The sequence below is a fragment of the Mirounga angustirostris genome, unplaced genomic scaffold (assembly GCF_029215605.1).
Source record: "Mirounga angustirostris isolate CCGP_5_RB_7025 unplaced genomic scaffold, mMirAng1.0.hap1 SCAF_12, whole genome shotgun sequence".
Lineage (NCBI taxonomy): Eukaryota > Metazoa > Chordata > Mammalia > Carnivora > Phocidae > Mirounga > Mirounga angustirostris.
Window position 1 is genome coordinate 22,726,961 of NW_026991720.1, and position 26,926 is coordinate 22,753,886.

Below are 26,926 nucleotides of genomic sequence, written 5' to 3' on the forward strand. Positions count from 1 at the left end.
TTTATGATGGAATGCAGGTGAAAATGCTTTGTGAATTCAAAGTATCTCCAGTAAGCCTTGCTTTCAAGGATATAAATTTGTGGATTAGGGAAAATGGAATGGGGAGAGGCTGGCAAAAATGTACAAACTTCCAGTTATAAGATGAATGAGGTCTAATGTATAACATGATGACTATAGTTAATAATACTGTATTGTATAGTTGAAAATTGCTAAGAGTGGAACTTAAGTGTTCTCATATATAAAATTGAGGTGATGAATGTGTTAATTGTGGTAATTCTTTCACAATGTATATGCGTGTCAAGTCATCACATGTACACTTTAAATATATTACAGTTTTGGATGTTATACCCCCAATAAAGCTGAAAAAAAAAAAAAGCTATAAAGCACAAGAAAGCATGCTTTGTCAGTAGACAGGCAGGACATAAAGTGGTCTAGTGACAATCGGAACAATTTCAGTGGCAGCACCATTTTCCGTTGATCAAGTGGATCTTCAGCCTTTGCACTAGAGAAAGGCTTCGCACTGACCTGCAGGGAAAGGAGGAGGGCTGCTGAGATGTGGGGCTGACAGACAGACTTTGTTATATAACACAGTGCAGGTTGCTGTTAGAAAAAAAAAGTCATTGATAACACAGGCATTTTTTCTTAAATATCAGTCCACTTAAGAATCATGTAATGTTTAAGACTTAAGAATCTTATGTTTATTCTGTAAGAACTGAACAAATTTTCCTGTGTAAACTGGAAGATGAGTTAAATTTAGATAACTATTCAAATTCACATTAGAATAGCACTGGTGGGGGACCTGGATGGCTCAGTCGGAAGAGCATGTGACTTGATCTCGGGGTCGTGAGTTCGAGCCCCACGTTGGGTGTAGAGATTACTTAAAAAAAAAAAAAACTTGCAAAAGAAAAGAATAGTACTACTTAATTTTATCTGTTTATGAATATACATCCTTATGTCTCCTTTATAAATAGTAATACAAACTGTGCTGTTCTTTAAAAAAAATAACATTGCCAGAATTGAAGCATGCATTCTTAGAACATCCAAACTTAGAATATTCTATCATTATCTTTCTTAGAAGTTGCATTTAAAAACTCTGATTTCCTCCTTTCTACTCTGGTCCCTCCCTCTCTTCCTTTCTTTTTAGTTCATTAAGTTCAACAGTATAGCACTGCACTCACTTCATCCTTTATAGCTCTAATATTGTAGAGGAAGTTACAGAAAAAATAAAATGTTCTTTGTAGGTAATTTCCTCTGGCCAGCCCCTAGGGTCCCAGCAGTGAGAACCTTGGGGTGCAGTAAAGACCAGCTGGAGCGGACAGAAGACAAAATTATCTAGAGTAAGGGTCGGCAAACTCAGTAACTTAAGGCTTTTCAGGCCTTATGTCCTCTTTTGCAACGACTCAGCTGATGTAGAATGAAAGCATGTATAGACAACATGCAAACGAGTGAGCATGGCTGTGATCCAATAAAACTATCGTGGAAACTGAATTAGAATTTTATAGAATTTTCATGTGTCATAAAATCTTTTTCTTTCATGGATTTTTTTCCCCCAGCCACTTAAGAATGTAAAAACCATTCTTACTGAGCTCATGGGCTGTATGTATAAAACCTGCCAGTGGGCCAGATTTAGCCCCTGGGCTGTAGTTTGCTGATTCCTGGACTAGAGAATTAAAATGCTATTAATTATTCTTGCTGGGTATTCTTTGATAGGGAGGGGAATGACGTGGGAAATAATAGTAATCAGCAATTATTGAATGCTCGCGTTTAGCAAGCATTATTCTAAGCACTATATGAACATCGACTCATTTAATCCTTACAATTCTAGAAGGTAGGTAAGTAGTATTATCCCTATTTTACAGATGGGGAATCTGAGGCAGAGAGAGAGGAGAGAACTTGTCATTCTTCAGACAGCTAATAGATGCAGAGCCTGCATAGCATATCTCACCAAGTTGGGTTGAGCACCCTCAATCTGAGCCGTTATGCTCTATGGCCTTTCTGGGTAAACTTTCTCACATCTTACTGTGAAGACATATTTTCACAGGCGTCCACATGGAGGATCTTTGTCCTGCCAGCTCCATTAAGCATTTGAACAAAAAGTTACAGAATGTTCAAACTAATGTTTCCATTTGGAGGCAAGGGGACAGATGGTATTGTCATATTTAGTAAGGAAGTCACTGTCACCAAAGGTGTTTGAGCAGAGATGGGATGACTTTTGTACTCTTGTAGTTCCTTAGAAAGACTTTGGTTATTTTCTATAAAATATGTAAAAGTAAAAATTTAAAGTCCTTGCTTTTTGAAATTTAAATCTGGCTAATTAGTAAAGGAGCAAACAGCCTAAAAACCTCCCCATAGCCCACTCAGGCACAATCTCATTACATTTACAGGATCTGGGAGTCTGAATGTCCAGAGCTTCTGTTAGGAAATTATATTTCAAATCGCTTTGGCCTATTGCTATGAGAACTGAGTAAATCTCCCTTGACCTCATCCCCACCACCACACACACATATACATGCATGTGTGGGCGTACACACACCATTCTTCCCACCTATACCCTTTCTTCTTAACTGAAACATACTTTAAAGCAGTGTTAGAGAAGAATGATTTGATTATTTATTTATTCAAGAAAATATTAATATGGAAAGATAGGTCTCCGGGATAAATATGATAAAAGCAAGTATATATGTTGTGCTCCCATGTATGAAAAAAATACTGGGGGCGCCTGGGTGGCTCAGTCGTTAAGCGTCTGCCTTCGGCTCAGGTCATGATCCCAGGGTCCTGGGATCGAGCCCCACATTGGGCTCCCTGCTTGGCGGGAAGCCTGCTTCTCCCTCTCTGATTCCCCCTGCTTGTGCTCCCTCTCTCACTGTGTCTCTGTCAAATAAATAAATTTTAAAAATCTTAAAAAAAACAAAAAACAAAAATGCCAATACCTAAATGTATTCTTCAATTTACATCTGCTTCCTTATGTCGAATCCTCTACCTAAGCCTGAAACTTTCTTTACTTGAATCTTCTTTGACTACATCAATAGCTGCAAGCATCTTTCAAAGTAACTTCCTTCAGGACTTGCCTTACACCTCTAATAATGATAGAAGAGTAAATTAATCAATTTTGCTACTACATGTCTGATGATTGTTAGTGGGTGTAGTGGGTTGAATGGTGGCCTCCCAAAAGATATGTCCATGTCCTTATCCTCAAAAACTGTGAATACTACCTTAATAGCAAAAGAGTGACTACTACCTTATATGGCAAAGATGTAATGAAGGCTCTTGAGGAAAGCTTACCTGGGATTATCCTGACGGGTCTTCAAATCAATCAGAGGTACCCTTAGAAGAGAGAAGCAGAGGGACTTTTGAGACAGAAGAGGAGGAAGCAATGTGACCGCGGAGGCAGAAGTTGGAGTGACATGAAGCCAGAAGCCGCCAGAAGCTAGAAGAGGCAAGGAAATGATTAGAGACTTTGGAGGGAGTGAGTCCTGCTGACACCTTGATTTCAGACTTCTGGCCCCTGTAACTGTGAGAGAATACATTTTTCTTGTTTTAAGCCACCCAGTTTCTGGTAACTTGTTACAGCAGCCCTGGGAAATGAATACAGTGGGGAAGAAAGTACAATTCATAGTTAATGTCAGTTGTTTGGATTCCATAAATGTATTCATGTTTCTTCTGGCTCAAATAATACCATAAGTTGATTGTATTGAGGTAGTTAATTCTTTTGTAGACATTTCAGTTATTACTACTGAATCTATGACATAGTGAGATTACTGTCAGTGAAAAGATTAGAGGCTAGATAAACACATAGCTGATACTAATTAAAGGAATTCTTGCGTTGGATGGAGACTGTCTTAGATGATCTGATCCCTTCAACTCAAGAATACATTTCCGTGAAAAATCTTCCAAATATTGAGGTTTAACATTTTAAGGCTAACATTAGAATAGCCAAACATTTAGAAAATGCATTCACCTGGAAAAGGTGTTTGAAAGTATAAGGTACTCAGGACTTACCTTCTATAAACTTTCCATACCAGGACTTAAGGAATACCAGAGGCCACTGAAAATTCATTAGTGGAAAAAATGAGTAAAATAGCTCATGTGCTTTCCCAAAAACCACCAGTTAGGACTTACCCATGCCAACATTTCCAAAAGTATTTGCATGTTGCTGTACAAAATGCTCTGCCAATACAGACAGTGCTTTGATCTCTCCCTTTGTTCTACCCTATTTTAGAGGTTACACAGTTCCTTATATTGTTAAACTGCTATCATATAAATGGCTCATTGTTGAGTGGTGGGGTTATACGGGAGGCAATTTTCTTCACTATCACTATATTCTTTTTTTTTTTTTTTTTGGTTAAGAGAAAATGAGAAAGCAGGAGGCCCAGAGGCAGACAAAAGTTTTATTTAATGTATAGAGAATAAAATCATGCTGGAGACCTTTTTACTCTAAAATATATTTTATGTATGTATTTGATGTCTCTCATGTTGAAAAGCAACACTTAAAATATCCGCTAAAATATGTATTAGTATTGAATACATGTAAGAATAGCAGTAGCTGCTCTAAAACCTACTGGTGTTGCACAAAAGTTGTTTATAAATTCCATAATATTTTGTAAGACATTTTTATTACAGAAAACATTTTATCATACCATTACAGAAAAGTCTGGCCGGGAATTAGAGTATACGTAGAGCAGATGTTAATTGACCATGCCCGGTATTTCTGAGATAGTGGCAGGACCTTCTTTGCCTCTGCAAATTACCCTAAACATACTTAGAACCTTCGCAGAGCGCCAAAGAGTTGCCAAGTTCATACTTGACCTCGCCTGGATATTAAGGTGGTTATTTAGCTCATCAATAATAGCATCGATGAGATCAAGGTCACAAGTCGGATGGTTGTATGAACCAGTGTCATTTTTGTTCCAGAACTACAGCTGCATTTTTAGTCTCAGCTAGTTTTATTGCAAATATAGGTCATCTCAAGAAGGCCTAGAGGAAAGACTTCAAACTCATCACAACTACTTGTGGGAGAGAAAGAGACTCATTCGTTTATAGAACTGTCTTTATAGAACCAAGATTATTGTTAGATGAAGAGCTGGGGGTACGATGGACACAAAAGTCAAGAAAGTCACAACTGAAAATATCAGCATAAAGCACTGAAAAATGGGTGGTTTCGAATGCAAACTGGAAAGCTGTGGAAATTCTCAAGAATCTCTAAGAAAGCCCTACCACCAATCTCAAAAGCTCACTGAGAAGCTGCTGGGACTCACTGTCTACCCACATGCCTGGTGGCAACTGCCTTCCGTAGGTAGAATGTACTTCTCTGGCCCAGTGTTAGGCTTGCCCCATGTGAATGGCTTTTTGCCAATGGAGTATGAGCAATTTGACTTATGCCACATCCAAGCAGGAGCTTTAAGCCCCCTCCAGGTGCTTGCATGGTATGGTTTGGTGCTTGCTTCTGCCCTTTACCATGAGAATAGTATTATGTCCCAGGCAGGAGCTAGTCCATCAGCCTCATGCCAGAATAAGATGATGTGTGGAGCAGAGCTAAATCTAGCAAGTTAACCTGAGTGGAGCAGAGCTGCACCTGATCCCCAGACCCAGAAACAAGAAATAAAGGTTTGTCATAAGCCTTCATTGCAGTTGTGTTTATATTAGTCTACCCCCAGGGAATACTACACAATATTTTATATATTCATCTTCTTTATATATTATTCCTTTCTATATCTGTCTTTAAGATTCTTTCATGTTGAATTAAAGACCAAATTTCTAACTCCAGTTCAATTTTTTATTAAAGTGCTTTCAGTAGATAAACAGTGTTATCAACAACACAAACTTTACTGAAGTATTCACAAATAAAAATCCTTTATAAATCTCAAATAATGTCCTTCTAAGTAGTAACAGTAATCACCATTGGAGGTTGGTTAATCTGAATTTATTCCTAACCACACACATGGCTTCTCAAATTGGAAGATTCAAATCAGTTACTTTAACATATGGGGCTGGCTGTCAATACCTGAATGCTATCCCAGCAAGTCAGCAAAAAAAGGCTGTGATTTGAAACTAATCACTTTTCTTGGTATCTCAGTTTCTCCATCTGCACTGAGAATTAATCTTCCCTTAAGAGAAGACTTGTAAAAAAGTATGAAATGTTAAAGCTTAGCATACTTCTATGCCTCAGAAAGCATTCATGTGCATATTTTTAAAAGGGCAACTTATTTGTTCTTGACACAAATTAAATACTACATGGCTTTAAGAGAAATAGATTGATGACTGCTCTTTCCTTGAAAATTGTCTTTTCAGTTAAACCACATTAAAATAGATTAATAGGGTTCATAGATATGCTCAGTGAATTACTTTGATTGCAGCGAGGACAGCTGTCCTACTCAGGTAAAATTTACAAATTATTGTAAGAAGTGTCATCCATTACATACTTATATTCTTCATCACCTTTCCATAAAAACAGAAGTCCTGCTACCTTAAAGCTCAAAAAGGTAAAATCCAAGCTTTAGTTCGAGTTCCGGTCTAGTTCCTTTGGATATCATTAATAACTGTACCGTGACTTCCAAATGAACTGTGGTTGACAGAGTAAGCCATTTTTTACTAGACCTCCTGGCACAATTAAAGTGGCCTGGTGTTATCATAAAAAAGATTCAGTAGTGTCTATGCCAGGGGGGAGGGCACTTAAAATAAAAAAGCTTGAAAATATAGATGACATAATTGTGGGGACAGAAGAGAAATAAAATGATCCTGATCGAATCAGAAGCTTTTCTAAAAACCTTGTTTCTGTTGAGAAGTATGTGATTTTTTTTTAAAGATTTATTCATTAGAGAGACAGAGTATGTATGGAGTAGGGGGAGGGACAGAGGAAGAGAGAGAATCTCAAGCAGACTCCCCAGTGAGCGCAGAGCCCAGCCGGATGTGGGGACGCAGATCCAGCTCATGACCCTGAGATCATGACCCAAGTCAAAATCAAGAGTCAGACGCTTAACTGACAAATAAGTGATTCTGCTGTAAAAGAAGTTTAAAGAGGTTGATACATCAACCCCTGTATTTTCAAAGAAGTGTGCAATACTTTTAGGTAGGAACAGTATATTGCTAAATCTCCATACGACACTTTGAAAGTACTTGCAGTAAAAAGGGAAAAAAAATCATTGATCAACATAGAAAAATGGTAAGCTGTGATGCTCTTGCTATTCTATTCAATTAAAAAATAAATCGATCATGAGCACAAATGGACATAGCCATCTCAATAAATAAAACCTCCTGTAGTTACTTGTCATTTAAAAAATGAATTGGATGAAAAGGATAATTTTTTACAGTGTAGTCAGTCATTTGAAGACTGAAGTAGTCAGAAAAACATGAAGCATCCTTAGAGGAGGCCTATTTCAGACTGGCTGTGGCAGAGCACTGCAAGCCCTGTACACAATACACAGAGAAATAACTCTCAGACTGAACATAGATCTCTTCAGGAGTAGAGAAGAAAACACTTTACACAATATACCTTACTATAACATATGCAGTATTTAGGTAATGGTAAAATCATCATCCTTTACAAAGAAGGTGCAGGTGCTCTAAAATCATCTTTGAGCTAATAATTTTAGAAAGAGGTGTCAAAATTTTTAATTTAAAATACAGACTTAATTTCAAAGATGGCTTTGCCAAACCTCTTTTAAGTCCTAGGAATCCAGGGTAAGCAAGAAGGAAATGTTCTCCCTATTTTATGACTTGTCTCTCCCATTACCTATGATGAATGTCATGGGTCAAATGCCATAATAAACTTATTCTCACTCTTGGGGTCAGCAAAGGCTAGCCTGGTTCTGGGCAAGACTAAAGCAGGGAGCAGTCCCACAAAAGAGCCTGTCCAGGACTGATCCAGTAGATTTTCAAGGCCAACTGGGCACCCAACTGACCCCAGTGCAAGCTGACCAATTTGTTGTGACTCAGGATCCTAGCCTTGCACTATCACCAGGCCCAAAGCCCCCAGAATGGCCCTGCACTACACTGGACGTCCTTAGGCTAGGCCAGCTTTCCCCTGGACAAGCACTCCCAGACCTGGAAACAAAGGCTGAATGGGCAGGGTAGGCAGAGCACCATTTATTGGAGCCAAACCCCATCTATCAGATGTTTTGTTGTTAAGAGCTCAGTCAGTGATTCTGGAGCAGCTCCTCCCAACAGATGGGCTGTGAAAACACCTCTCTCTCCAGCCAGAGCTCATATGAATAGTGGAAATCCTCAGGCAGATCCAACCTCTGCCCCAGCACACTCTGCAAGCAGTTATCCACGGGTGAAAATTCAGAGTCCTGGGGTTTGTCATACCGGCGGCTGTTAAAAGCCTCGATGTTGGCCCTCAAGGTGCATTCTTCTGCTTGGAAGTCCCATGGCCTGGCATCGATGTCTGTGTTGGGAAGAGAGGAAGAAGAACATGTATACAACTCAGGACTCTGCTCCTCTTACCACAGAGTATGGTCTATGGGATAAGAACAATGAAGCTGCTCAGAATTTCCTTTTTGTGGAGGGCAATGTACAAAGTAAGTGTATAATATGCTGTCACTTCAGTTTAAAAAATACACTTGTATATGCAGAGACTATCTTTGGAAAGGTAGTCTAGAAACTGCTAACAGTGATTACTACTGAGAAGGAAATAAGGCCCCTGAGGGAGGTGGACTTCTTTTTTTTTTACTGTACTTCCTTTTCATTATTTCACTTTCTTACTAGTTATATGTTATTATGTTTTTCAAAATGGCAACTCAATTCCTTTTATTGAGCTTTCCTAGGGTAGGGGAGTTACCCATTTGAATGGAATCACGAGCTCTCAAGGAATGGAAAGAGGCAAGAAGAGGTACAACAAGGAGAATCAGAATGGACCAAGTACTGAAGACTTTACTGATTACCTGTGACCTCTCCCAGCATATGATAAATGTATGTGTCAGTGTATGTTAAAATTATGAGGTGAGAGCTTCCATGAAGGTAAAAACAGAAAACAGATAATCTGCTTTCTTCTATTTATCCTACTCAGACACTTACTTCAGGGCTAGAGATACAGCTTTCCCAGATTTCTTATGTCCCACACTCAATGGTTTATCTTTTTTTTTTTTTTTTGACGATTTTATTTTGGGGGCACCTGAGTGGCTCAGTTGGCTAAGCACCTGTCTTCAGCTCAGGTCCTGGGATCGAGCCCTGCGTCATTGGGCTCCCTGCTCAGCGGGGAGCCTGCTTCTCCCTCTCCCTCTGTCTGCTGCTCCCCCTGCTTGTGAGCTCTCTCTGTCAAATAAAATCTTAAAAAAAAAAAAAAGATTTTATTTTTTTAAGTAATCTCTACATCCAATATGGGGCTTGAACTCATGACCCCAGGATCAAGGGTCACATGCCCTACTGACTGAGTCAGCCAGGTGCCCCTTAATGGTTTATCTTAAGGAAGTGTAGATTGGGTTTGGGTTCATGATGGCAGCGACACGTTATGCCATTTGCAGGATAAAACATCTGCATGTTTTAAAAATCTATAAGAATTTAAATAGTTAATTGGCTTTATGTCTCATAGAAGTTGCATCCTGGCTTGTTATCTGCCAATCATATATTTCCTTTACTTTTGTGGGTTCTTTACCTCAGCATTGTCTAAAATTTAGGCAGGTTACAAACCTCAGCAAAGACAAGTCTTTAGTTATCTTTACCAAAAACTCTTAAATACAATTATGCAAATAATGGTCAAATCCCACTACAGCAAATATCAGTACAATGGAAAAGCTCTCCAGAATAAATTCTTCCAAACTTGGTTAATCTATCATATCTTGGTGGTCAACCAGATATTATAATGTCTCCTAATGTGAGACAACATGCAGTTCCCAATGGTACCTCAAATGTATTATAGCTGAAAATGTTTAAACTGAATCCATCAAACCTCCGGATCTAACTTTCAGTTTACTAGTAATACCAGAGATAGAGAGATAAGGTAAATGATGCCATTTCTAAATCCAGAAGGTGGATATTCAGCAGGACAACTGGCCTAGTTTTTCAATTTGTCAGCATTATGGAAAAAAAGTGAAAACAAAACACTACTAGGTTTAACCAATTAAAGGATAGAACAACCAGATGAAATTTGTGGCCCTGGGTTGGATTATGACTTGAAAAAATAGCTTTAAAGAACATTTTGGGGGGTGCCTGGCTGGCTCAGTCAGAAGAGTGTGTGACTCTTGATCATGGGGTCGTGAAACTGAACCCCACATTGGGTGTGGAGATTACTTAAATAAATAAAACTTACAAAAAGAGAACATTTTGGGACAACTGGGGAATTCTGAATATGGACTTACTAGATAAAATGAAAACATACTGATATGGAAAGATGTAGATAATGTTAACTGAAAAAAAATAATGAAATAGTATGTATAATGTGCTATCATTTAAGTAAAATGTGCATATATGCAAAGAAAAAGGTCTGGAAAAATATACAATAAGATGTTAACAGTGGCAATCTGCCGGTGGTACAAATAAGGCATAAATATGGTGATACAATAAAAAGTTTTCTGACTTGTATTTTCTAACTGCCTTTTTTTTTTTTTTTAAGTTTATTTATTTAAGTAATCTCTACATTCAACTTGGGGCTCGAACTCACAACCCTGAGATCAAGAGTCATGTGCTCTTCCGACTGAGCCAGCAGGGAAAGCTGTTTGTTTTTTTTCCTTTTTCTAACTGCTTTTTAATAATAAAAGGTTATTTTAATTTTAGAAATCTCTTGGAGAAACCTGTCATTTAAAGGAATGTTTTCAAAAGGAGGTAGTTATCTCTTAATTTACTTGTTTTATAAAATGGAAATTTTTTTAAGCAAATTCTACCCCCAATGTGGGGCTTGGACTCACAACACTGAGATCACTAGTTGCATGTTTTATTGACTGAGCCAGCCAGCCAGGTGCCCCTATAAAATGGATTCTTAAAAAAGATTTATTTATTTATTTTAAAGAGAGCCCACACATGCATGTGCAAGTGGGGAGAGGGGCAGAGGAAGAGGATCTCAAGCAGATTCTCTGCTGAGAGTGGAGTCCCACATGGGGCTTGATCCCACGACCATGAGATCATGACCTGAGCCAAAACCAAGAGTTGGATGCTAAACCAACTGAGCCACCCTGAAATTGATTTTTATAGTTAATATAGGACTAGGGCCCATGCTAGAATTTGGGACAGTAACCCTAAAGTTTGTTACATCAGCACCTGACTATAATTACATACATATTTTCTCATCCAAACTATGTAACAATTCATACCAAAAGAGTAGAGATAAATGTTTATTTAGTTTTATTTTTTTTAAGATTTTATTTATTCGAGAGATAGCATGAGAGTGAGAGAAATCACGAGAGGTGGGGAGGGAGGGGCAAAGGGAGAGGGAGAAACAGACTCCCCACTGAGCATGGAGCCCGGCAGAGGAGTGGGAGGGGCTCGATCCCAGGACCCTGAGATCAGGACCTGAGCGAAGGCAGATGCTTAACCAACCGAGCCGCCCAGGTGCCCCTTATTTAGTTTTGTTTAAACCCTGGGCAACTCCTGGAGGTCAAGAGCTCTGAGAATACTCACCATTCCCATAAGCCCAGTCATCATTCATGCGGTGGCGTACTTTCTGATAGATGGCTGACATGGTTTTCATGTTACTTTTCCTCCACTGGCGCCCCAGGTACTTGGTCTGTATTTTTAGCAGCTTCAGAACATAAAGTTGCAGCATGGCCTGTTTGACCTTGAGGGCTCGCTTTAAGATTGGAGCTGATTTGAATACCACCAGCATCTACCCATTTAAAGAGGGGTGAGAGTGAAGAAAGGCAGATAAGGATCTAAAGTTTCTTGGAACTTCCAACTCACAAACAAATTAAGCCAAACCTGACTGGTCTTAATGCCCTGGGGGAGCTTTTGGGAATCTATGGTTCAGGTTCTATTTATATTTAGATGTCACAATTATATGTCACAATTCAAAGTTTCTAATATTCAAAGTATGTGATATAAAGAGCAAATTAACTATGTCAAACACTCATCCCATTTCTACTGTTATCAGTTTCTTATGTATCTTCTGGGTACATAATTCTATATACACGTATATTATTTTTATTAACAAAAACCACAGCCAACTACATATCCTGGCACATTGTTCCATACCTTGCTTTTTATTTAACAATATATCTTAAAAATTATTCCGTATCAATATAGAACTGCCTCATTCCTTTTTTTTCCTGCCTCATTCTTTTTAATGGTTGTATAATATTCTATTATAAGGATGTACCAAAATTATTTAACCAGTTGGTCCTGTATTAATAGGCTTTAGATCGTTTCCAATCGTTCATGATTCATGCTGCAATGAATAATCTTAGACTTGCATCATTTGGGATGTGTGTTTGTAATCCAAACAACAATGCTAACTTTCTAACCAGAGCGGCCCTGTGGGAGGGTCCTATTCAGCTCCTTGTAAAGAAATGGACTGGTGAATAATTATCTCATATAGATTAAATACCCAGAATTAGGTGTTCACCTTATGTAGCATTCATTGTCTATCTATAGAGCTCACAAAGCAGGAAGTCCATAAATATTTAAGATTAAAAAAATTCGGTCAGATGGACACCTCTATGATCTGAAGCCCCACTCACCATGGTTCTGGAATGCTTCCATTTGGTCAGTTTATTGAGCAGCCTCAGAAGGTTAATGCAGGAAAAGAGGTTCCTCCAACAGAACTGGTTGTTGTCTCCAGCTTCCTGTAATAAGGCAGGCCCACCATTACCTCAATACCTATAAGGCTTTCATTCCCACAGAAGCCTGGAAGTCACCACTGGTCAGTTTAGGTGAGGCCTTCCTTATGAAATGCTGACCTCCTCACCATTCTGCTCTTCACACACTAAGGTCTCAAAGCATGCAATATTCTTCATATGAAAACACACAGCTGCCAACCCTGGATGGCTGCACCTAGAGCAAGTACTGATTAGAAAGAGGATACATGAACATAGGAACTTCACTCAAGCAAGCCTTCTTGTGTAAGTTCCTGCTTTAGAATCAGAAAAGAGGTGATAGAATTTTACCCCCATATAGCCTGTACTTATATAAGCTGTGTTTGTAACTGCTAGAGTTATTCTGGTAGATCCCTTCCCTTCCCTTCCCTTCCCTTCCCTTCCCTTCCCTTCCTTCCCTTCCCTTCCTTCCCTCCCCTCCCCTCCCCTCCCGTCCCCTCCCGTCCCCTCCCCTCCCCTCCCCTCCCCTTCCCTTCCCTTCCCTTCCCTTCCTTTCCTTCCTTCCTCCCTTAAGTAGGCTCTACACCCAACGTGGGGCTTGAACTCACGACCCTGAGATCCGGTCACATGCTCTGCTGATTGAGCCAGCCAGGTGCCCCTGTTCTGGTAGATTTCAAACTATGTTGGATGGATCTGATATTCATTATGATTGAATTTTTTAAATCATCCTCCACCCTCCTTTATCAAACCCTATTGCAGTAAACTGCCTAATTCTCCAGCGTGGAAGCAAAAATGGCAGATGGTAAATTCTAACCAGGTGTTTTTCTTGTATGTTTATTGATAGCTTGTGAGCACCCAACCAGAGATAACAGATGGATGTCAGTTTAGAAACAGGTATCTACTCACAGAAACATCTTTCAGGGACAAAAATAAGAGCCCTTCTGGATTTAGGGGCCTGTAAATATACTGAAGTCAGAAGCTATATAAATCAATGAGCATGCCTGGTGGCCAAATTAACATCTTGGAAATTCCTCATGCCTACAATTTGATAGGAGGATGTAAGAGTAGGAGACAATGTGTAGAAGTGAGCTGTTGTCTGAAGAATGGAAAATTACCCCCTCCTTTCCCAAATCAAATTAATCCAAAGCAAGCAAGACAGACCTACATCTAATGTGGAATGAACATCCAGGATTTTTGAGAGTATTAGGCTCTACTAAGAAATAAATAAGACTAAAGGTAAAAAAGTTTCAGGGAAACTTTTTAGAAATATTATTAGAAAAAATGTTCTCCTTTCTGTAGTAAATGTTCAATATTGTGTTTAGAACTAGTCCCCGGAGAACCATCTGTTTCCTTCTAAGAGAAATTTCCATGGGAGTTTCCACTCTAGTGCATCAGCTAGTCAGCTTGCCCAAAAGAGATAGGTTCTACAGATAGGTTCTACAGATGTTCCATCTTGTGTGGCTAACAGAGGAATGGACTTTTATTTTTTTTATTTTTTAGTTTTTTAAATTTTTTATTTATTTATTTGAGAGAGAGAATGAGACAGAGAGCACAAGAGGGAAGGGGATCAGAGGGAGAAGCAGACCCCCTGCTGAGCAGGGAGCCCGATGCGGGACTCGATCCCGGGACTCCAGGATCATGACCTGAGCTGAAGGCAGTCGCTTAACCAACTGAGCCACCCAGGCGCCCAGAATGGGCTTTTAAATGTTTACTTTTTTTAAAGAAGCAGGGGAAACAGAGAACATATGGGGGAGGCTATGTATATCTCCACTGTGTGCTTCCTTTATCCTGATTTTTAATATAATAGCAGCAGCGAGAGCCTTGCATTCCTTAGCACCTCAAAAAATAACATGGGAGGGATGTCTCCTGGCTCAGTCGGTAGAGCATGCGACTCTTGCTCTCAGGGTCTGAGTTCAAGCCGCGTGTTGGGTGTAGAGCTCACCTTAAAACAAAAAACAAAACAAAACAAAAAAATGGGAGTAGGGGTGTGGCTTGTAGAAGCAGCACTGGAGTAGACACTAGGAAACCTGGATTATGGCTTTGACCCTGGTTGTATGATGGTAGATAAGTCATTTCTCTGTTTCTTGTAAGAGGTTGAATTAGATAATCTTTAAGATCCTTTCACCTCTGATCATTTAATAGTACTGTGATTTATCTCAACTTTCTCCAATTGATTCAAAAGTGCAAAAGTGGAGTTTTAAGTGAATGTTAGATGATCGTGGTGGCTTTTTCCTCAAAGCTCAGTCTCAGGAGTCCTAGGAAAAACACCCTAGTTCCCTCCTGAAGATAGTCTCATGTGCCCAGGGCCTTGCTCTCTTTTTTTTTTTCTGATAATGCTTCCCTACCAACTAAAACTAGCCCCACTTCCCACATCACCAGATGTTGCCTGAAGTGGGCACTGACAGAACACATGCTTGTCCATGGCTGTCTCAGGATAGCGGATCCCAGGCTTGTTGTCAGTTTGCAGCAAAATGCTCTACATGGAGCCCTGCTCAAGCCTTCTGCCTTCTTCCAACCCAACACATAATCATTTTCCAGCAGACCTTTAGGTCCATGGGGTGCCTTTTCAGATTTGCTAGACTTGAGGGGTTTATTTGTTTATGTTCATTTAAGGCAAATTGCCTGCTTTCTCTTTTTGGGGGAGGGCAGGACTCAGCATATTGAGTAAAATGTAAACTTCTGTGGGGGGATATATCTTGTGAACAGCAGCATTTGGCCATATTCTCTTGTGTCTGATACTTTACACTATCCAAAGCAAGACCTTTACTCACTTTCTACCAGTGCAAGTTGAAAGAAGAAAACATTTGCCCACGTTCCACTTGCATACATAAACATTTGTTTACAAAAACAATCCCATTTACAACTGCACCAAAAATAATAAAATACCTATGAATAAACTTAACCAAAGAGATGAAAGACCTGTACTCTGAAAACTATAAAACAATGATGAAGAATTAAAGAGGACACAAAGAAAGGGAAAGGCATTCCATGCTCATGGATTGAAAGAATATTATTAAAATGTCTATATTACCCAAAGCAATCTACACATTTAATGCAATCCGTATCAAAAAACCAACAGCATTTTTCACAGAACTAGAGCAAATAATATTAAAATTTACATGAAACCACAAAAGACCCTGACTAGTAAAGACATTTTGAAAAAGAAAGACAAAACTGGGGGTATCACAATTTCAGACTTCAAGTTCTATTACAAAACTGTAGTAAGTAAAACAATATGGTTCTGGCACAAAACAGACATATAGATCAATAGAACAGAAGAGAAAACCCATAAATAAATCCATAATTATATGGTCAATTAATCTTTGACAAAGGAGGAAAGAATATACATTGGGAAAAAGTCTCCTCAACAAATGGTGTTGGGAAAACTGGACAGCTACATGCAAAAGAATGAAACTGGACCACCTTCTTTCACCATACACAAAAATAAACTCAAAATGGATAAAAGACCTACATGTGAGACCTGAAACCATAAAAATCCTAGAAGAGAGCACAGTCAGTAATTTCTCTGACATCAGGCCATAACAACATCTTTCTAGATATGTCTCCTGAGGCAAGGGAAATAAAAGCAAAAATAAATTATTGGGACTACATCAAAATAAAATCTTCTGCACAACAAAGGAAACAATCAAAACTAAAAGGCAACCTATGGAATGGGAGAAGATATTTGCAAATGACATATCCCACAAAGGGTTAGTATCTAAAATATATAAAGAACTGATACAACACCCAAAAAACAAATAATCCAATTTAAAAATGGGTAGAAGACATGAACAGACATTTCTCCAAAGAAGACATCCAGATGGCCAACAGACACATGAAAAGATGTTCGATGTCACTAATCACCAGGGAAATGCAAATCAAAACTACAATGAGATATTACCTCACACCAGTCAGAATGGCTAAAATAAAAAACACAGGAAATGACAAATATTGGTGAGTACTTGGAGAAAAAGGAACTCTCTTGCACTGTTGGTGGGAATGCAAACTGGTTCTTCAAAAAGTTAAAAATAGAACTATCCTATGATCCAGTAATTGCACTACTTGGCATTTACCCCCCAAAAATACAAAAGCCCTAATTCAAAGGGATACATGCACCCCTATGTTTATTGCAGCATTATTTACAATAGCCAAGCTATGGAAGCAGCCCAAGTGTGCACTGATAGACGAATGGATAAAGAAGATGTGGTATATATATACAACGGAATATTTTTTAGTCATAATAAAGAATAAAATCTTGCCTTTTGCAACAACATGGCTGGAGTTAGAGAGTATAATGCTAAGTGAAATAAGTCAGTCAGAGAAAGAGAAATACCATATGATTTCACTCATGTGGAATTTAAGAAACAAAACAAATGAACAAAGAAAAAAAAAAGACAAACCAAGAAACAGACTCTTAACTATAGAGAACAAACTGATGGTTACCAGAGGGGCAGTGGATGGGGGAAATAGACGATGGGGATTAAAGAGTACACTTATGGGTGCCTGGGTGGCTCAGTTGGTTAAGCGACTCCCTTTGGCTCAGGTCATGATCCTGGAATCCCAGGATTGAGTCCGGCATTGGGCTCCCTGCTCAGCAGGGAGTCTGCTTCTCCCTCTGACCCTCCCCCCTCTCATGTGCGCTCTCTGTCTCTCATTCTTTCTCTCTCAAATAAATAAAATCTTTTTTTTAAAAAAAAGAGTACACTTCTGATTAGCACTGAGTAATGTATAGAATTGCTGAATCACTATACTGTGTACCTGAAACGAATATAACATGGCATGTTAACTATACTGGAATTAAAATCAAAAACTTAAAAAAATTCTTTACACACACCTTGTGTCTAAATATTCAGTTCAGGGATCACATCCTACCCTTTCATAGCATCTCTAAGGTGCCACAAGGGTTCTGTTCTCAAGATCCATCTTAGCCCAGCTGAGTGAGCCAAGCCAAATAAAAACGGAGGCTTATGCCAGTTATGTGGATAATAACTCAAATGACTGCTGAAAGAACAGAGTGTTTCTTCCTTTTGTACAGAGGAAATCAGATTGGTTAGAATCTGAGCACTAGAAGAGACTTAGCTTTTAGACTTGACTAAGTCTAGTCCAATTCTGTCATCCACAGAAGCAAAACCTAAGGCTCAGGGAAAGGAAGGGCTTGCTTCAGGTCACATAAGTGCCCCAACCAGGGCCTGAACCTCTATCTCCAGTAATTCACTGATTTATAATACTCTGTTTTTATTTACTGTTCAACTTCTATTGCACTCTTGGAATCCTAACACAGAAGATGATTCTGAGAGAAAATTCGGTTTGATCCCCTGCTTTCTCAGCTTCTTCAAGACCTAACGGTAAAGAAGCTCTTTCTTATGTCCTATTACAATTGTTATTTCAAACAAGCAGAAGATAACAGTTTCCAGAAACAACAACAAAAATAGTGAGGGTTCCTGTATTAAAGGGGAGCATCTGACTGATTTTGGTCAGCTCATGATCAGACTGAACCTTTAAAGAAGTGTTTCTAGGGGTGCCTGGCTGGCTCAGTCAGAAGAGCATGCGATTCTTGATCTCAGAGTCCTGAGTTCCAGCCCCACGTTGGGGGTAGAGATTACTTAAATAAATAAAAACTTAAAAAAAATAAAGAAGTGCTGCTAAGTGTTAAGTCTAATACATCTCAAACCTTCTTGGCTTATTAAAGTTCCTGGTGATGATTATTATTTTCAGATTGAAAACCAGCTCTTAACAGCAATCAGACAACAAAAAGAAATAAAAGGTATTCAGATTGGCAAAGAAGAAGTCAAACTCTCTTTTTTCGCAGACGACATGATACTTTATGTGGAAAACCCAAGACTCCACCCCCAAATTACTAGAACTCATACAGCAGTTCAGCAATGTGGCAGGATACAAAATCAATGCACAGAAATCAGTTGCTTTCTTATACACTAACAACGCAACTGTAGAAAGAGAAATTAGAGAAACGATTCCATTTACAATAGCACCAAAAACCATAAGATATCTCAGAATAAACCTAACCAAAGAGGTAAAGGATCTATACTCTAGTAACTACAAAACACTCATGAAAGAAATTGAAGAAGACACAAAAAGATGGAAAAATATTCCATGCTCATGGATCGGAAGAATAAACATTGTTAAAATGTCTATGCTACCCAGAGCAATCTATACCTTCAATACCATCCCGATCAAAATTCCAATGACATTTTTCAAAGTGCTGGAACAAACAATCCTAAAATTTGTATGGAATCAGAAAAGACCCCGAATTGCCAAGGAAATGTTGAAAAGGAAAAACAAAGCTGGGGGCATTACATTGCCCGATTTCAAGCTATATTACAAAGCTGTGATCACCAAGACAGCATGGTACTGGCACAAAAACGGACACATAGACCAATGGAACAGAATAGAGAACCCAGATATGGACCCTCAACTCTATAGTCAAATAATCTTCGACAAAGCAGGAAAAAACATGCAATGGAAAAAAAAAAACAATCTCTTCAATAAATGGTGCTGGGAAAATTGGACAGCCACATGCAGAAGAATGAAACTCGACCATTCTCTAACACCATTCACAAAGATAAACTCAAAGTGGATGAAAGACCTCAATGTGAGACAGGAATCCATCAAAATCCTAGAGGAGAACATAGGCAGTAACCTCTTTGACATCGCCCACAGCAACTTCTTTCAAGATACATCTCCAAAAGCTAGTGAAACAAAAGCAAAAGTGAACTTTTGGGACTTCATCAAGATAAAAAGCTTCTGCACAGCAAAGCAAACAGTCAACAAAACAAAGAGGCAACCCACAGAATGCGAGAAGATATTTGCAAATGACACTACAGATAAAGGGCTGGTATCCAAGATCTATAAAGAACTTCTCAAACTCAACACCCAAAAAACAAATAATCAAGTCAAAAGTGGGCAGAAGATAGGAAAAGACACTTGTCTGAAGAAGACATACAAATGGCTAACAGACACATGAAAAAATGTTCATCATCATTAGCCATCAGGGAAATCCAAATCAAAACCACACTGAGATACCACCTTACACCAGTTAGAATGGCAAAAATGGACAGGAAAGAAACAACAAATGTTGGAGGGGTTGTGGAGAAAGGGGAACCCTCTTACGCTGTTGGTGGGAATGCAAGTTGGTACAGCCACTTTGGAAAACAGTGTGGAGGTTCCTCAAAAATTTAAAAATAGAGCTACCCTATGACCCAGCAATTGCACTCCTGGGTATTTACCCCAAAGACGCAGATGTAGTGAAAAGAAGGGCCCTATGCACCCCAATGTTCATAGCAGCAATGTCCGCAATAGCCAAACTGTGGAAAGAGCTGAGATGCCCTTCAACAGATGAATGGATAAAGAAGATGTGGTCCATATATACAATGGAATATTACTCAGCCATCAGAAAGGATGAATACCCAACTTTTACATCAACATGGATGGGACTGGAGGAGATTATGCTAAGTGAAATAAGTCAAGCAGAGAAAGTCAATTATCATATGGTTTCACTTATTTGTGGAACATAAGGAATAGCATGGAGGACATTAGAAGAAGGAAGGGAAAAATGGGGGGGGATTGGAGGGCGAGATGAACCATGAGAGACTATGGACTCTGAGAAACAAACAGGGTTTTAGAGGGGAGGGGGGAGGGGGGATTGGTTAGCCTGGTGATGGGTATTAAGGAGGGCGCGTACTGCATGGAGCACTGGGTGTTATATGAAAACAATGGATCGTGGATCACCACATCAAAAACCAATGATGTATTGCATGGTGACTAACCTAACATAATAAAATTAAAAAAAAAAAAAAAGAAAGAAAACCAGCTCTTCACTGAAAATCAGAATTACTAATATTAGCTTGGTTGTTATATAATGAATCCACGGGAGTTTTGGAAAAGTTTATGCTCATCTGATGGCCCAAACTCTTCCTTTTGTATGTGGAACTCCTATAGCCTACAGGAAACTTGCTCAAGATAACTTAGAGCTGTAGTTCTGTCTGCTTTTTCTATACTTTTTTTTTTTTTAAAGATTTTATTTATTTATTTGACACACAGAGAGAGAGAGAGAGCGAGAGCAGGAACACAAGCAAGGGGAGTAGGAGATGGAGAAGCAGGCTTCCCACCGAGCAGGGAGCCTGATGCGGGGCTCGATCCCAGGACCCTGGGATCATGACCTGAGCTGAAGGCAGATGCTTAATGCCTGAGCCACCCAGGTGCCCCTGCTTTTTCTATACTTACAAACTAGTCTATTTCTTTGCTTTAGGCTTCAGATTTTCATGCCATGTCAGCCCTGCATTTATTTGAACCTATTTGAAAAAACATTTGCTAGGTTTTAACACTTACTGATTGAAAACTCACAATAATAACCACTTCTTGGGAAATGATTCTTTTGATTCATTCCATTATTATGGTTGACACAACTGAAAATGAATTCATATTTCTAGCTTAAACTTTCTTTTCCCAAATCACTATAGAATAATTCCCTTATCATATGGATTTCTGACAATTAAGTTACTGCTAGATTAAGGGCCCATAAAAGAGAGCTATAATTCTTAAGTGGTGTGAGTAAAAAAGGAGGAAGGAGAAGAGAAAATCTCAAAATCATCTGGGGAGTTTTGACAAACTCTTTGTGCCCTGGAGAGGGATCTGGGCATGTGAGTTTGAAAAATCATTCCAGAGGGGCGACTGGGTGGGGCAGTCGGTTGAGTGGGTCCAACTCTTGGTTTCGGTTCAGGTAGTGATCTCAGTCTTGTGAGATAGAGCCCCGCATCAGGCTTTGTGCGCAGCATGGAGGCTGCTTGAGATTCTCTGTACCTCTCTGCTCTTCTTTTCACTTGCGTGTGCCAGCGTGTGCACGTGCGCTCTCTCAAATAAATAAATCTTAAAAAAAAAAAGAATTCCAGAGACTCTAATCTCCTCTAGTACCCATTACAGAAATGGTGACTTAACAGAAAAACTGATAAAATGTTAAAAAACATTTATCCATGGTCCTTCCTATATATAGACATATGTCATAGTACATGGATAAATACCTTATGTGTTCACATTATATCTAGAAGAGAGAAACAATAATGCTAAAGGCAATATTGGTTTTAAATAGTGATGGTGAATGTCAGAAGACTTTATTTAATAAGGTCATAAAATTATTGGTTAAATAATGCCTGAAATGAATGCTAGAGACCTTAATACTTGAACATGATTATATTCCAATAAGAAAACAAAAACCAAAACAAGAATGACAAAAGTTTTCTGGGATATCCAAAAATATCTGGATTAGGAACTTATAAAAACAAAATTTAGTAAGGATCGATGAAAGGATCAGGTACGTAAATTTAAGCGATATGTGTTTTTATAGGTCTTCCTGAATATAAATCAAACCCAAATTTGAGGAATTTTGCAATGACTACCTTTTAAAAATTAACTTAATAATTTCACTTGCATATATCTAAAAGGAAATGCCAAATGTTTCTTTGCAAATGGCTAGGTCATGCAAATTCTGACGCATTGTTTTGACTCTTACCTAGCTATAAGGCTTTAGACAACACTTCACCACTCTACCCATTTCCTCATCAGTAAAGGATGGGATTCGGCAAGATACTAAGAAACTTCTAGCTCTGACACTCAGTGATTCCATAAATACTACTTTTTCTCATTCCTCCATTCTTAATTTATAGGCCTACTTGAGTATCTACATTGTTCAAAATATGCCCTTCTTTGTATGTGAAGCTACTGTTACTAAGTCACATTCTGCAGTAAAAAACAAGCATTTTGAACTCTGGGTTGGCTTTGCAGCAGTGACAATAGATTTACACAGAACTTTCCACATTTTTTTTGGTCCGAATCTCTGTAAGATAGGAGAGGAAAGGAGGATGGGGTGTAATCTGTATGATTTCTCTTTAGGACCAATAGGGCCCCAAAGCAAGTAGACCTACAACCTTACCCTCATTTCAACATAGTCTAAAGTAGTGGTTTCTAGAAAATTTTTTTTATTGCACATATCTCTCAGTAAATAATTTTTGTTGTACACCTAAATATACACATTTACTTCTAAGTTAGAAATGCATTATTGTCGGGGCGCCTGGGTGGCTCAGTTGGTTAAGCGACTGCCTTCAGCTCAGGTCATGATCCCGGGGTCCTGGGATCGAGCCCCGCATCGGGCTCCCTGCTCGGCCAGAAGCCTGCTTCTTCCTCTCCCACTCCCCCTGCTTGTGTTCCCTCTCACACTGTCTCTCTCTCTCTCCCTGTCAATTAAATAAATAAATAAAATCTTTAAAAAAAATGCATTATTGTAATGACATTACGTATGTTCTAATATACACATAAATATAGAAAGTAAAAAGGATATTGATACATACAAAAGATCAAAATATTCCATCCCCCAAAGCATTATCTTGCACACCCTACTTTTTATACCACTGCCCTAAAAAAAATGCTGAGCATTTTACAATACTTGAAGTCATATCCACTGCCTTTTCTAGCAACCTTCTTCCAAAGACCATTTCTATCTTCCACACAACCATACACTCACCATCCTTCCCTCGTATTTGGAATTTAATGTTTTCCTACTTTAGTGGATTGAATTTGAATATAGACATTTGGAGATACAGAAATCGTAAGCCTTCCTGTAACAGGTGGGTAGGGAAACTTCTCAGTACATGGGTAAGGATGGCCTATTGTAGAGCTAAGTATTTTGACAAAATGGGGAGACTTTAGAATTTGGAGTTACACAGAGAATATTGAAATAAATGCCCAACATTAGTAGAGAGCAATCATTTTTAAAAATTAAGGAGATTATGTGTAGCTATTAAAAGTCATGTTTTCAAATATGTTCAAAGTCACATTGTGAACATTTAAATTTTATTATGTGAATTTGAAACATACAAAGTCCTTATTTTCTTAAATAATGTATGTGTGTGCATATATGAATTAATATGTACATATATATGGTGATTATAGGAAAATATTAACAGTTGTTACATGTAGGTAGTATAATTAAGGTATTTTTGTTTTCTTCCCCATATTTTCCTGTATTTATCCAATTATCTGCAATAGTATATACTGATTTTATAACCGGGAAAAAAAACTTGAAATATTATTTAAAGAAAACCCTCCACATTTATAAAAGCCAGTATATTTTCTGTTTATAATTAATTTACTGAGCCTGGAAAAGAGATGCATTTTACTCATATAAACATTAGTCTTCTCTGAGTACAGAAGCCATCAGTTTAGATAAACAAACCATTATATTGAGGACCTATGTGGAGTAAACTTGCTAGTTACTTAAGCCCATGATTAGGCTCAGGGGAAGTACTTACACGGTAAATTTAAGCCAACAACAAAAATCTGTAGTTACCAAATGGAACCACCAGGTGCTACTGTTGCTTTGCAGAAAGGAGAAGAACACCTAGCACCAATAGGTTTCTTATTTAGAATAGATAGGTGCTTTCACCTGCTCAAGGATAACAATAAAATCTTCTCAGAGGCATAACAATTATTTCAAAAATTTTATGTTCATATCCCCACAGGTAAATCAGAAGAGATTTGGAGGTACAGTTCCCATCAATTTCCTATATATGGGATTGAGAAAAGAGAACATACTGTATCAAGAAATAGATTTCAACCATAAAAGCTAACTTTACGTTTTGAAATATCCAACTAATAGTAGCATTTTAAGGCTGTTCACCACTGTTTTCTGTGAGAAAGTTCATTCTTCATTCTAACTCTGAATGGCAGGGATGTAAGTCTCCACCCTGGCTCTGCTACTTTCAACTGTAAGGTTTTGGCAGTTAACTGCTCCATCTATAAAACAGTAATACCAAGCTTATACAGTTATTTTAAAGACTGAATAACATCATGTGCATAAACAGGGTTATTAGACAACTTATTACTTCTCTCTGCAGGGATAAGAAGTTCCCAGCTTCCTTGGCCACTGAGGCTACATCTAAGTGAGACAGGAAATCTCTGCCCTGATGCTAAAAAGGGTGCTAGACTTAATATCTTAGAACATGGGTCTTTTTCTAATTCAGGATCTATCATTTATGAGGAGTGGACCATGACAAGTCACTTCATCCATTGGGCCTTCTGGTTTCTCATCTTTGAAATAGGGGATTGGGCTAAATGGCTCTCAGGTCCCCTCCAGCCAAGAATCCTATGGGTCTATAAAACCTGTACCACAGAAGGTATCATTCTATTTGTGCCTAATACACTTTCCTGATGCAACATTTCACAGGTATTAAAGTTGGGGGGCAAAGGGCTGTGGGACACATGGGTGCGACCATCCAATCATTTAGTACTTGAGCTCCTTTCATGTACCAAACATAGTGCTAGACTCTGGGGATATAAAATTGAAGATGATACCATCTCTTCCTTCAAGTAGTTTTCAGTCAAATGGAGGAATAGATACAGATATCCAAGTACAAGGCAACAGGGTGAGGGCGTGGACTTGAGTATATATCTAAGGAGGCGGACAGTTGATCTTCAGTATGCTGTTGATCAGTTAGTTTCATGAAATTCAAAGTAATTCTGAGGGACTTTTCTGATTTGCCTAAAGTTGTTTCCAGGATGAAGAAATTTCTGGGTCATTCTGTGGCTGTTACCAACTTCTGGCTTAAAGAGACCTAGGTAAGATACTTTCTGAAGTACACACTCCTGGGTTTTATAATCTATATGAAAATGAAAAGTGAATAGCCTATAGCATAGCGGAAAGGAGACAGATCGTTGTTTGGAATAGACCAGTGGAGCTTCTTCTGCCATTTAGCACAGATGTTCACATTCAATTTCAGTCCCATTATCTTTCTAAATTCCCTCTCCTCCTTAGTGTTTGTCACTGACCCTTTTCTCTTCTCTGCAAATTGCTATGCTCAGTTTTCCCAAATTTTTCTCAACTGGGTCAGCAGCTCTAAACACCCACTGCCTCTGTGCTCTTGCCAATATGCCTTTATTGATGTGAGACTCCCAAACCAGGGCATTAGAAGGCTGGAGAAGAAATGGAAGAGCAAATACCAGCCGCTGCCATCTGGCAATTTCAAAAGCTACCAAGTCCCCCTCTGCTTACCAGACTCTCTGTAGTAAGCTCCGGCAAATCCTGGATGGTACAGCAAGGGTAATCCAGGACCGAGATGCTGCAAAATGCAAAGAAAGGGGCCGGCTTTAGGGAAATGGAAATGGCAGTATCTGAAATGGCAGGAATTATTTCTCTCCAGCAGGCCCCATCTATTTCCCAAATTGCTTAGTGACCTCAGCTGAAACAGGGTTTGGGGTGCCAGGCAACTCCAGCTCCAGTCTCCTCTCCTCACAGTCACGAGAGGAACCCACCGAGTTCCTTCAGGCCAGCCCCCATCTAGCAGATGCAAAAGAAAGCAGCAAGAGAGCCTCTGGTGTAGCCACCTCTCTCCTTTCTTCTTTAAAGAGTACGGACACAGGTGCACTTCTGTCTTTGCATTTAAGTGTATGCTTGTGTATACGTGTGAACTGTGTTCCCAGAGATGCTGCCCAAACTTAACCCACTTAGTAACAGTCTGTGGACGTAAGGATGAAATGAAGACCTTTCCTATGTCCTTTACCAAATGTTTCTGAAAGCCAGGAGCTCTGGGAAATGATCACGGAAGACATTCTTGAAGGAAGCTTAAGACAGAGGCAGCTTCCTGCAGCAGGGCCAATCTAGTAGCTCAAGAATGGTAATAGCATTGGGGCATCTGGGTGGCTCCGTCAGTTAAGCGTCCAGTCCAACTCGATCTCGCCTCAGGTCATGATTTCAGGGTCATGAGATCAAGTCCCACATTGGGCTCTGTGGTGGGCATGGAACCTGCTTAAGATTCTCTCTCTCTCTCCCTCTGCCCACCCCTCCCCGCCCCTGGTTGCACTCATGCATGTTCTCTCTCTCTTAAAAAAAAAAAAAAAAAAAAGGAATGGTAACAGCATCTGCCTCCAGAACTGACAGTGGGGGACTATAAGGGAGCTGGAGGCTCTGTGGTGAGCCCAGGGAAGCAGGCATGAGTAGGTAGGGGAAATGAGGCACTGCATTATGACAGGGACATAGTTACTCAAAATTACAGTTCTTTCTTTCCTTTTCTTTTTCATTGGTACAATGCAGAACTTAGCTCATCTCTAATGCTCCTTCTGATTCTGACATTCCATAAGGTTTATAACCAACCCATCTGAACTGGATCAAGGATGTTGGCAAAGCAAGGGCCATAAAGAGGAGTATGGGGTTTCTTGGACCTGCCTCTACATTTCTAAAGTCAAAA

The 26,926-nt window shown here is 39.1% G+C and overlaps 1 protein-coding gene across 4 annotated transcripts in view; it reads right to left on the reverse strand.

Annotated features, from left to right (window-relative positions):
• Positions 1-4,191: 4,191 nt before the first annotated feature.
• STRIP2 (striatin interacting protein 2) overlaps positions 4,192-26,926 on the reverse strand; it is a 52,954-nt gene continuing 30,219 nt past the window's right edge. For 2 of the 4 annotated variants that reach the window (XM_064574960.1, XM_064574962.1), the window contains 4 exons: positions 25,735-25,801; positions 12,603-12,707; positions 11,548-11,752; positions 4,192-8,383 (listed from right to left, as the gene is read on the reverse strand). In XM_064574960.1, the coding sequence (XP_064431030.1) occupies positions 8,133-8,383; positions 11,548-11,752; positions 12,603-12,707; positions 25,735-25,801 (628 nt within the window). In that variant the 3' untranslated portion in view covers positions 4,192-8,132. The remainder of the gene's footprint in view (positions 8,384-11,547; positions 11,753-12,602; positions 12,708-25,734; positions 25,802-26,926) is intronic. The other 2 variants (XM_064574961.1, XM_045865206.3) reach the window with 2 other exon arrangements.